Here is an 11,843-nt window from a genome sequence, read left to right as displayed (position 1 = left end):
ATTACAAGACGTCAACAGCCGTCGCCGATAAGCTACCAGATTCGCGAATCGAACAACACCCGCAATCTGGACGGAAGTCTGTCGCATGTGTCCCGTACCGTTAGTGGTCCGGACATGACAAATGTCAGCGTGCTCAACACCAGTCTGCCCCCGTTCGACTCGTCAAATTGATCAAAATCGTAGTAGGCTCTCAAGCCCCACCCAAGTGACAGTTGCTTTTTATTTTCTGTAATCTTTCCAACAAATTTGGTCGCGCACAATAAAATTCCTCGTGACACTTTTCCCTCACCCCCCAAAATGAATCCCCAAGAGAGCCAAAAGCTCGAGATGTACATCCTGCTGTGCCAGTGTTCCCACGCCCTCATAACGTCCCTGATGAACGCCTCGAAGCGGTGCAGTCCGTACGTGCAGGTTGCCATCCGGCAGCGGATGTTCCAGCTGGCGGAGTCGCTGCGGCTATTTTTGAGCGGGACGCCCGATCGGAGCTTGAGAGCGGGTGGTGGGCACGGTTCCCGGCTGGACCGATCGCTGGACGTGTCGAGGGGGAGTGAGCGAGGGGCGGCCAGCAGGCATGACGTCATGCAAGATGATTTGAATGCGTCGGTGGTGAGTTGGGGAAATCAATTTGTTTTATTACAGTTTTCTTCAATTGCTTTCGAAACATTTTTTTGTATTGTTTTATATCGCTGTGAAACTTGATATAAAACAGTTTTGAATTTAGTCATTGTCTTATCGAAAGAAAATAAGCTAGTGCCACAGTGTAACCTAGAGGGAGCACTGGAGTTTTGTTTTTGATACCGTTACGCGGCACCCGTAAAAAACCCCACTTCAAGTAAGTGCCTTTAACGCACCTATTCTGAATCCACTTTATTCTCCGTCTACATTTGCAGGCCACCAACCCGGAAGCCGCCCTAACCCAACCTGGCCGTTTCCCGATGCTCCAATCCCTTCTTAAATCGCTGGCCAGCTCGGCGGACGATTCCGTCCTAACGGTGGCCGTTCATCCGTACGCGCACGTTCCAAACTTTGCCACCCGGGTGCTGCAGGAAATGGAAGATCTGAACCAGGTTTTCCAATCGGACCAAACCCCGCAAGAGATGGAAGCGGTCGTGTCGGAACGGTTGGCCCGGATGGAGGACAGTATCAATCACATTTTGTTGCACTTGGATCGGTTGGAGGAGCTGCAAAAATAAGAAGGGAATTTAAATTTCGAGTTTGAATGTGTGGAATAAAGCGTTTGCACGCAAACGGTTGAAGCATGTTAAGCGTGTTGCTTTTGTGTGTCGCTATCTGGTGGTTGAAGTGAAAACTATTGTTAATAACGTAGATGGCAGCATCATTTGGTTGGAATCTTTGCTAACAAGGTTCTATAATAACACTGCAGGTGGCAGAAACGATGATGAAGCGAAATTCAAATATGAATTAATAAGTTTAGATTATTTCAAGCGATTCAGCTTCTGAAACTACAGTCATCTCTCAAATTAGGATATCAATAATTGAATATTAAGATTAGCTTTTACTTTCATTTGAAAGCTTTTCTTGTATTGATCAACTGCAATCACGTTTTATTTCAAGTTTTTGGAGGAATACATTGACAACATTCCACAAATTCGGAAAACTTTTTTTTAAGATGTAAACAAACTTTGGTTCTCTTCAAAAGTGCACTATGAGTAATGGGTTTCCTATGCAGATAGGACCTTTTCAGAATTTAAACTAGGGGAACAGCATCTAATTCCAGCGTGCCTCTAATGTTGGCAGGTCAGAACTTTGACATGCAATTAAAGCTAATTAAAGGCGTTTTCAACTGAAATCGAGTGATAAATAGCTCAATAAGAAGTGAGCAAGCAAGTTTCTACCAAAAGTTTTGCAAAATTAGTTGTTCAAATAGTGAAAATCAGCAAATTGGATGGAGTTAGGAGCGAGAGCTTAACCTGCCAAAGATACGAGAATTTCCCCTAGGTATCATGAACATAAATAAAATAAAATGAAAACATTTTACATTAGGGCAACTAAAAATTCACAGTGTAAATATTGAACAAACAGTTTGTTTGCTTGCAAACTTGTTTGCCAGACTTGCAAACTGTTTGTTAGTAAACTTTTCCAGAAACAATATGGCGGACCAAGCAAACTGTCAAACGCTCAATAGGGACGTGGCGTTGATCGTGTGCAAGAGTGGAAAAGTGCTGAGTCATCTTCTAAAAATAGATGGCGTCCTATCTCGCCCAGCAAAATGAAGTCGATAAAGTAGTCGGTTTCGATGGAGAAAGAGTGGAAAACGCGGTCTAAAAATAGTGACGCCATCCCCCTATAGGTGCGTGTCTTATCTAGTTTGTTTGTCAGTTTGTCATAGTCTAATATTTTCTTAACGCTGGAACACGGTGTTTCAAAGGAAAACTGTTAAACACCATGATTTCAATTCAAATACCAATAAAAAAAACTAAATAAACTTCAAAAAACAAGCAATGAAGATATCGATTCGTATTAGAAACTTGTATCCAATCACAAAAAATATATAAATTTGTTGGAACTGTCTCATATTTTTCTTTTTTTACTTATTTCAGCAAATTAACAACAACGACAATTACAAATGAACAAATGAAGAATTTGATATTCAGCTACATTTTATTTTGTTCACAATAACCTAGCCACGGTTGTACTGTAAATAACATTTAACTAACATTTATTTTAAAATTGTTCGGTTAGGCGGATTAGGCCGTTGACTTTTTTTTTGTTGAAACTTCAAATCGAAGAATATTTGTTCTTTGAAATTTTCTTATTTTCCTGATTAGAATTTTGACTAATTTCAAACAATTGAAAGGTTTTCTTTTTTCATTCACTTTATTTATTTCATTGTTTACTGTTCGTGATTGCCGTGTACATAGTAAAAATTCATTCGTTCGAACACACCGAAAATTTAGCGGTTTATTTTGAATGCTTCAGAAAAAAATGGTAATTTGATAAATACGTTTTATCACTAAACGTAATTTTTTTTAAATCTGAATTTAAGATTTTCTTTATATTCTGATATGTTATAGGAAAACAAAAAAGGCACTCATTGAGCCATAAAGTAGTACGAGCAGAACAGTTCTTGAATTATAAAAACAATTTTTTTTGTACAGGTGCACCAATTTCATGTAAAAATTAAAATTGTATTTATTTAAAAAATATAAATTTATCAGTTAAAAAAAAGGTTATTTCTGATCATATTGAAAAAAAATGTTTTCAAACATGTAATTATTTTTTTATATTGGCTTGACACCTTGAAAATTTTAATTAGTTGTTGTTTATATCTTTCTCTCGAATCGAATTTAAGGAAAGTTTGGCAGGGACGTCACATGAATACTTTCTCAAAATGGCAATTCTTTACGAAATCGGTCTTTTTAATTTTAATTTTTTATCCTTCTGAAATTTCAAGATCTCTTCGAAAACTAAATATTTTTAATTTTTCAAGTCCAGACTAACATTCCAAATGGACGTAACATTGAATGTTTGGCCCTTCTGAAATGTTAGACATGATTTAAAAAAATAAAAATATTGTTTTCGCAAAGATTGGAAAATTTCACGAATGTTTCATATTTTAACATTGAAAATCAGACCATTAGTTGCTGAGATATAGACATTAGCAAAATGGGAGGTTGTTTGGGTGAATCTTAGAAAACATCAATTTTCCTGTTTTTAAATCTTTGCATGGCAATATCTCAGCAACTAAGGGTCGTATCAACAAACTTCAGTAAAGCTTTTAAACAAAAAAATGTTTTTCAAAAGTGATAAAACATGTGAACTTATTTTTAAAAATGAACAACTGCGACTAATTTCAAAAAGTTACCTGAAATGGCTATAAATTGGAAAAAGTGAACTTTATCATAATTTTATTTAAGTACTTTTTGATTGAAAATTTAATTTTACATCGAAAAATGCAGATAAAAATTTTTTGCGACTGATATTTTGATTTTTTTTGAAAAAGTCAGCATTGATTAAAAAAAATCATAACTCAGTCAAAGATTTTTTGCACATTCTGAAAATTTGTGAAAAGTTGGCATTTGGTGTCCCCTAAAACTTATAAAAATAGTGTTTTTTTGCAAATCAAGTTTAAGTGACAAAAAGTGACCGGCCCGTGGCTTAATGGCTACGGCTCCCGCCTCATAAGCGGAAGGTTCCGGGTTCGCATCCCGACCGGTCTCCTTGAAATTATTCGACTTTAATTGAACTTTGAATATGAACAAAAAACGCATGGAATCAGGTGGGATTCGAACTCACACCTTTGGATTGGTAGTCAGATACTCTAGCCACTCGGCCACCGAGGGGTTGACACCCCTTGAGTTAATTAATCCGTAGTGGTGAAATAATGTCACAAGGTCATTTACTATATAATACAACAATCCCTTCCCCAACGATTCCCCTACACACACTATACACCATATTCTATAAATAACTCGAAGTGGTTGGTACGGTATGTCCTCACTTCTTCTTCTTCCCCTGATGATTCCATGAAATGTGGGTTCCGTTCATAGAATCTGTCTCTTGCGGTTAATGCAACGCAGTAGGCCGGGCCGCTTTAGTGTGTGTAATACATTTCGGGGGTTCTCGAAAGTACTGCAATCATTAATAATGACAAGAAAGAACTTGAGGCGTAATCTAACCATAAGTTCTTCCCGGATGCTTTCTTCGGACTGGCTGCGCTTGTGTTCGATTAGATTAGATTAGATTCAAGTTTAAGTGACAAAAAGAAAATTAGAAATCACCAAATTTGTTTTTACCGTTTATCATTTCTTTCAGTGTAGTCACTATGCATACCTACAACTTTACCAAATCGATCAAAACATTCCTTCAAAAGAAACAGATTTTTGAATTTTCATAAATCATTTTTGTATGGACAGCTGCCAAATTTTTGCATGGAAAATCATATGGACAAACTAATGATGTAAAATGGCTTCTTTAGGCATACTAAAGGCACCACAAAAGTTTCAGTCGGATTAAAAAATACAAAAATGACCAAAATATCAGAGAATTGCTTAAAAGCAAATTCAAAAAAACTAATTCAATTTTGAAGGAATATTTGATAGATCAACAAAATTTTCTTATCCGGTATAAAACTGATTTCGCTAACGTTTTCAGGTCATATAATATTCCATTCCAAGATTAAAATATGAGTGGAATGTTTCGACTCATTGTAAAGTATGAGTTTGATATATTTACTTGCTTTTGTAAAAATATTGCGGTATTGAAACTTCTATGACGCTGCTCGGATGGCTTTTTAAAAACTAACCAAAATTTGTTTTGAAATTAGTATAAAATTTAATCATTGAAAATCGCAAGGATGTTATTGAAAAACCTGTGCCCCTGCTTTAAAATAATATTGATTAAAATTTTACTTCGCTTTTCCAGCGCCCGCACTCTTCCACCCTCAACGAATCCTCCCACCTGGAACGAACCCAAAATCTGGACACATCAACCCGCGCCCACACCAGCCGCTTCCCCGTGCTGCAGCAGTTTCTGGCCGCCCTGTCGGAAATTCACGACGAAAACCTGACGAATCTGTCCGGCGGAGGCGGCCCCCTCCCGGTCGTGGACGATCCCCGCTACAGCTCCCAGTTGATGCAGGAAATTGACCGCGTCATTGGGCTCACATCGGGCAACGTGGCCGGCTGGGGCGAAGCGACGCTCGAGGATCGCCTCGGCAAGCTGGAGATTAGCGTGGGCGTCATGGTGGACCACTTCCGGCGGCTCGAGCAGCGCCAGACGGGTGCGAAGGAGCAAGGCGTGGAAAAGGTCACGGAAAGGGTTGAGGAAACGAAAGTGGAGGAGGTGAAGAAGCCCAGCAAGGAAAGTCTCCAATCCGCCGACGGTAAAGGTAGCAAAACGAGCAAAATTGAAGATTTGAACGAATAAATGGAACGATAAATTAAGTAACCGAACAAGCCGAGTCAACTTTCAAGGTTCAACTCTCCAGACACGTGCTGAGTTCCTTCCCCAGTTCCCTTCTCGCAGGTCTCAAGAGCCTATTGTCGTCAAGTGACCGGTCGACCGGCCGGCTGGTAAGAGTTTCCAGGTGGGGCCGCACGGTCAGCGCCACAATTAACGTCGCGAATGCATTCTAATTAGGCTCGCGCGCGGTACATGCACCAATTGGGTAGTGAGCAACGGGTTGATCGTGACAGTTTGCCCGGCCTGGGGGGTGACCCTTTGAAAGTCGATATTTATAAATGGTTTGGGGTTGATTTAAAAAAAAAATAAAAAAAAAATACAATGAAAAATAATTGCATTTTTTCACATAAATTTGTTGACCATGTATTTGTGAGTATTGGTTAGTAATAAAAACACCATATTAACTGTATTATTTAAAGAATAAAAACAATATAACACTTATTTTTGACTACATCAAATTTTAGAGTTGATTTGAAAGTTTTGAAAATATTTGTATTCGAAAAATTGGAAAGTTTAACAGTATTTTTTTTAAATTGATAATCGGACAATTTTTTCTGATTTAACGTGAATCTGAATCTGTCCTCAGAATTGAGCTAATGTGTCAGAATATCTATTTATGATCATATGGAGAAAAAAAAGTTACCAAAATCGTGAACAAGCGTTCATGAAAATGAGAACCTCGAACAAAGTGTTCAAATCCTATGGTACGATTTTGAAAAACGTACCATGAAATTTGAACACTTTGTTCGTGGAAATGGTGTCATGAACGCTTGTTCACGATTTTGGGAACTCTTTTTTCTCCGTGAACTTGGCGCTTGAAATTTGACCTTTTTTAGATATTTAAGTTTTAAATTTGCATATTTTTACCCTTAATATGGCTGTACCTTTTGACCTTGGTAGGAAGGGTGACCTGTCAAAAAGTAAAAATATTTGTTTGTTTACTTTTAGAGCTCTAAAAGCAACCCCACCATCACTTTTCTCCATAACTTAACGCTGAATTGCTACGTTCAAAATTGTTATTTTTTAAAGGTTTGTTTAGATGCTTTCTTTAAATTTGGTCGTAGAAGACAAAGTTGCTTGGATTGGCAAGCTCAACAAATTTCTAAAAGACGAAAGATTCCCAAAAATATTCCTGAAAAGTTAGATTTACACAATCACCATAATCGTGAACCACCCTAATTTTCAACCAAACCAAAAGTTGCCCCACTTTTGGAGCATTTTTTTATATATTTTTTTAAACTTTTCGGAAAAAAAATAAAAGGTATGGTTAAACCTTGACAGGTGAAAACCTGGGTAAAAAAATCAAAATTCAATTTTAAGATTTTATCAAAATTTGTGTAAAGTACTGTTTAAAACGAATGAAAACTAAATTTCAAACCTGTTTCAAAGTTCAAAAAATAATAATTTTCTTCCAAATGCAAATTTCATCGCCAAATAAATATGTTTTGACCAACTTTGAAAATGTACAAAAATGATTTTTAATTTTTAAAGTTAAAAATTCAATTTATAGGGTAACAGCATCTAATTCCAGCGTGCCTGTAATGTTGCCATATCAAAACTTTGACATTCAATTACAGCGCATTAAAAGCGTTTTCAGTTGAAATCGAATGATAAATAGCTAAATAAGAAGTGAGCAAGCAAGTTTCTATCAACAGTTTTACAAAAAATGTTGTTTAAATAGTGAAAATCAGAAATTTGGATGGAGTTAGGAGCGAGTGCTTAACCTGCCAAACATACGAGAATTTCCCCTATGTAGTGCAGACTCGATTATCCGAAGGCCTTGGCAAAATTTCACTTCGGATAATCGAATCTTCAGATAATCGAATCACGAAAAACATTTTTTATGATGAATATGTATGCTTGATTAGCTTTGTTATAACTCCTAAGCTACTCTAAAGTTATTTAGAATTTTAAAATCGAAGATGCCGGTGATAAAATATTGAAAAAATGCATTTATTTTTTATAGCCAATCCACCATTTCAATTTGACTAAAATGTGGTCACAGAATTCGATGTTTAAAAGAAGAAAATAAAAAATACAAAAAATGGTTTTCGAGATTGCTTCTATTATCCTAAGTCCCATACAAACCTTCGGATAATCGAACTTCGAATAATCGAAATTTCTGATAATCGAGTCTGGACTGTAACATTTATTTCATTAGAGTCTAACTAGTTCATTCTGAAAAGCTCTAAGCAAAACCTACACTTTTGCCCAAGACTCCAAATCGATCAGAAAATCCGTTTTCAAGGTACAGATTTTTGAATATTGTAATAATCTTTTTGTATGAACAGTTGACAAAATTGTGTTGGGCTAACCTAACTTTGAAAACTTACTTCTTTGGTCTTAGATTTAGTATACTGTATACACAAAGTTTCAACTTAATCAAAAATTGCAAATAATGATCTTTGTTGAAAGTCTCAGATAACTGCTATGTATTGATTATTATTTTTTGTATCGTTTAATTAATTGCCTGAAACTGTGTGAGTATTTTCGCTAAACCAAAATTAGTCGATGTCTTATAACTATTTTAGGCTGTTTTAAATTTTATTTTAAGTTTATGTCACCCCCTTAAAAAAGTTGGCCCAAAAAATCAGGGGGCAAAAAAATGTTTCAGAAATATCAAAATTTCGATGGAAATTTAAGTGCAATCGATTGAAATCAATTTCAAATCCATTACCCTGCGTTTAGAATCATTTTTAGCATGTTTTGGTTGATTTAAAAATCTTTTTGCAATTCCGCTGTGAAACTGTCAACTTTTGCTGTCCTTTTGAAGAAATGAAACGGCCTACTTTTTCTTACCAAAATAACAGAATCGAATAGCAACACTTTTCAAAATAAATGCTGAAAAGTTCTACTTTTCAGCACTGAAATGAGTGCTGAAAAGTTGAACTTTACAGCACTTGTTTCGAAATAGTAGTTTATGCAACAAGTTGCAAAAAGAGGATTTTTTCAGCACGAGTCGTAAATTTATCCAACGAGGTTCACCGAGTTGGATAAATACGACGAGTGTTGAAAAAATCAAGTTTTGCAGCGAGTTCCATACAACATTTTTTGCAATTCCGAAAAACACCCATTGAGTGAAATTTTAAGTCAAATTTTCATGTATTTTTCCAAATAAATCGCTTAAATAAAAAAAAAGTTGAACAGTTTTACTTTTCTAAACAAGTGCTGCAAAGTTCAACTTTTCAGCACTCATTTCAGTGCTGAAAAGTAGAACTTTTCAGCATTTATTTTGAAAAGTGTTGCTATTCGATTCTGTTATTTTTGGTAGGAAAAAGTAGGCCGTTTCATTTCTTCAAAAGGACAGGAAAAGTTGACAGTTTCACAGCGGAATTGCAAAAAGTAAAACTCTTCAACATTTTTTTTTATTTAAGCGATTTATTTGGAAAAACTAACTTAATCCACCTATGTGGTTGATGCCTTCCTCATTTTTAATATAAGTGGTTTGCCAGCTATTTTTTTTTAGATCCAGAAAAATAAGTACACAGATATAACTTAAGTGGTCATAACTCGAGACAGGGTTGCCAAATCATCAATGTTGTGGACTCGTTGGAAAGGGTTTTTGATTACCTAACCAACGATGAATTGGATGATGGATCTGGGCATCGTTTACATAAATTTAAGTGAGATCCGGCTTCAAAAATGTATATAAATATCACTTAAATGTTCATAACTCGAGACAGGGTTGCCAGATCTTCAATGTTGAGGACTCGTTGGAAAGGTCTTTCGATTACCTAAACAACGATGTGTCGGATGATGGATCCGGACATCGTTTACATGCATATAAATGAGATCCGGATATATGTGAAAACACATTTTTATACATAACTTTTGAACTACTTATCGAAACTTCAAACAATTCAATAGCGATGTATGGGACCATGAACCATGATACATGATGGTGGGTCTTTGAGCTTTTAATAAAAAGTTCATGTTTAGAGCAGGATTATAGCCTTACCTCAGTGAGGAAGGCAAAATACATGAAAATTTGACTTAAAATTTCACTCAATCGGTGTTTTTCGTAATTGCAAAAAATGTTGTATGGAACTCGTTGCAAAACTTGATTTTTTCAACACTCGTCTTTATTTATCCAACTCGGTGAACCTCGTTGGATAAATGTACGACTAGTGCTGAAAAAATCCTCTTTTTGCAACTTGTTGCATAAACTACCATTTGAAATCTGAAAAGTTTTCGATGTTCAGTATGGCAATTATTATTTTCGCTCGAATTTTGTTATCGTCAAATTTTATTTTTTTTAAACTGATGATTGCATAACAACTGAACTAGTGTAATAGTAGTTTATGCAACAAGTTGCAAAAAGAGGATTTTTTCAGCACGAGTCGTACATTCATCCAACGAGGTTCACCGAGTTGGATAAATACGAAGAGTGCTGAAAAAATCAAGTTTTGCAACGAGTTCCATACAACATTTTTTGCAATTCCAAAAAACACACACTGAGTGAAATTTTATGTCAAATTTTCATGTATTTTGTCAATAAATCGTTTAAATCAAAAAAATGTTGAAAAGTGTTACTTTTCAAAACAAGTACTGAAAAGTTCAACTTTTCAGCACCCATTTGAGTGCTGAAAAGTAGAACTTTTCAGCATTTATTTTGAAAAGTGTTGCTATTCGATTCTGTTATTTTTGGTACAGAAAAGTAGGCTTTTTCGTCGTTCAAGAATGACAGGAAAAGTAAGTAGTTTCACGACGGAATTGCAAAAAATACATTTTAAAACTTTTTTTGCATTCAGCCAGAGCCGAGGGACAAAAACTAAAAAAATATTTTCATCGGCCTTAATTGGCATAAAATGCATTCTTTTATTATTTATTTATCCGCGTTCAATGCCGTAAAAAGATTCAAAATTGCGGCACGTTATCAAAAAATCGATTGCGTACTCAATATTACTTACATTTTTTTTTGTAAGAATATATTTTATTTGCAAAAATGCAAAACTTGGCCGAAAAGAAGTGGGGATTTTTTTCCAACTTCAAACTATGTCACCTTAAGGGTTCCGTCCAACCAATCGAAAGCGAATATATTTAGAATACAATAAAGCAGCGAATTATTCCCGGTGATAATAAAGCTATAAAATGCACATTCTTGATTAAGCATTTTGCGCTGACGTACGGTTTCGATCGCACATCTGGAGTCGTGATGTTAAGATTTGATTTTATTAGTTTTTTTTTTTGTGGCCAAGTTACTTAATTGATATTTTGCAGCTTATGTAAGCGATGTAATGAGAATTGTTTTACAACACGATAACGCGGCGCACTTCCACCTGCCAGCCAGCCAGCGAGTCATAAACCTCTCTGGACGCTCTGAAACACGATAAATCGATGCCATCAGGGCGACAAACTTACCCCACAGCTAAAAGCGGTTAAGGGTACGAGTTGGGTTAATTCACGCGCGCACCCGCGATCGTTACCTGTCAATTATCGCGATCCACTGGGTTGGGGGAGGAGAGGGGAGGAGCGGCTCAAAGTGAATTGATTTTCCACCCCCGTGATCACCCTTCAGCTGTGAATCGGTGACGGGGCTAATCATAAACAATTTGCCGACTGTGAAATGAGACACACTCTAGGTATATGGGTCATAAAGGGAGCATTTCCCATCGGTGGTTTGAAAACGTTTTATTACTTTTGGTGTGGTCACTGTGTCAGGCTACAAAGTCAAAAAATAAAAAATAAAATTAAAACAGTGATACAATTATTTTACGCCTGTATTGTGAGGAGTTGTTTAGTGATTGGTTTTGAATGCCGATGTAAGAAAACCAAACGACTAATATATCATTCCAATGGAAAACTTTCATGGCGAAGATTTGGTGACGATAACTAAAACACGTTTTCTCGGAGTTTTTGAAATTTTCAATCATCGACTAACATATTCAGAACAGCTAAGATTTCAAACAACTGAGAAA

At 36.1% G+C, this 11,843-nt stretch overlaps 1 protein-coding gene across 2 annotated transcripts; it reads left to right on the top strand.

Annotated features, from left to right (window-relative positions):
- The first annotated feature begins 277 nt into the window (after window positions 1–277).
- On the top strand, window positions 278–5,907 carry LOC119769967. Of its 2 annotated transcripts, none has more exons than XM_038263910.1 (2): window positions 278–606; window positions 5,386–5,907. In XM_038263910.1, the coding sequence occupies exons 1-2, from the start codon at window positions 298–300 to the stop codon at window positions 5,887–5,889; spliced, it is 813 nt and encodes a 270-aa protein (XP_038119838.1). In that variant the 5' UTR covers window positions 278–297; the 3' UTR covers window positions 5,890–5,907. The 2 variants fall into 2 exon arrangements, with proteins under 2 accessions (XP_038119838.1, XP_038119837.1); XM_038263909.1 differs by lacking the exon at window positions 5,386–5,907 and adding an exon at window positions 891–1,257.
- The last annotated feature ends 5,936 nt before the right edge of the window (window positions 5,908–11,843 follow it).

This window comes from Culex quinquefasciatus, chromosome 3, assembly GCF_015732765.1.
Source record: "Culex quinquefasciatus strain JHB chromosome 3, VPISU_Cqui_1.0_pri_paternal, whole genome shotgun sequence".
Taxonomy (NCBI): domain Eukaryota; kingdom Metazoa; phylum Arthropoda; class Insecta; order Diptera; family Culicidae; genus Culex; species Culex quinquefasciatus.
This window is presented reverse-complemented; position numbering and strand designations above follow the sequence as displayed.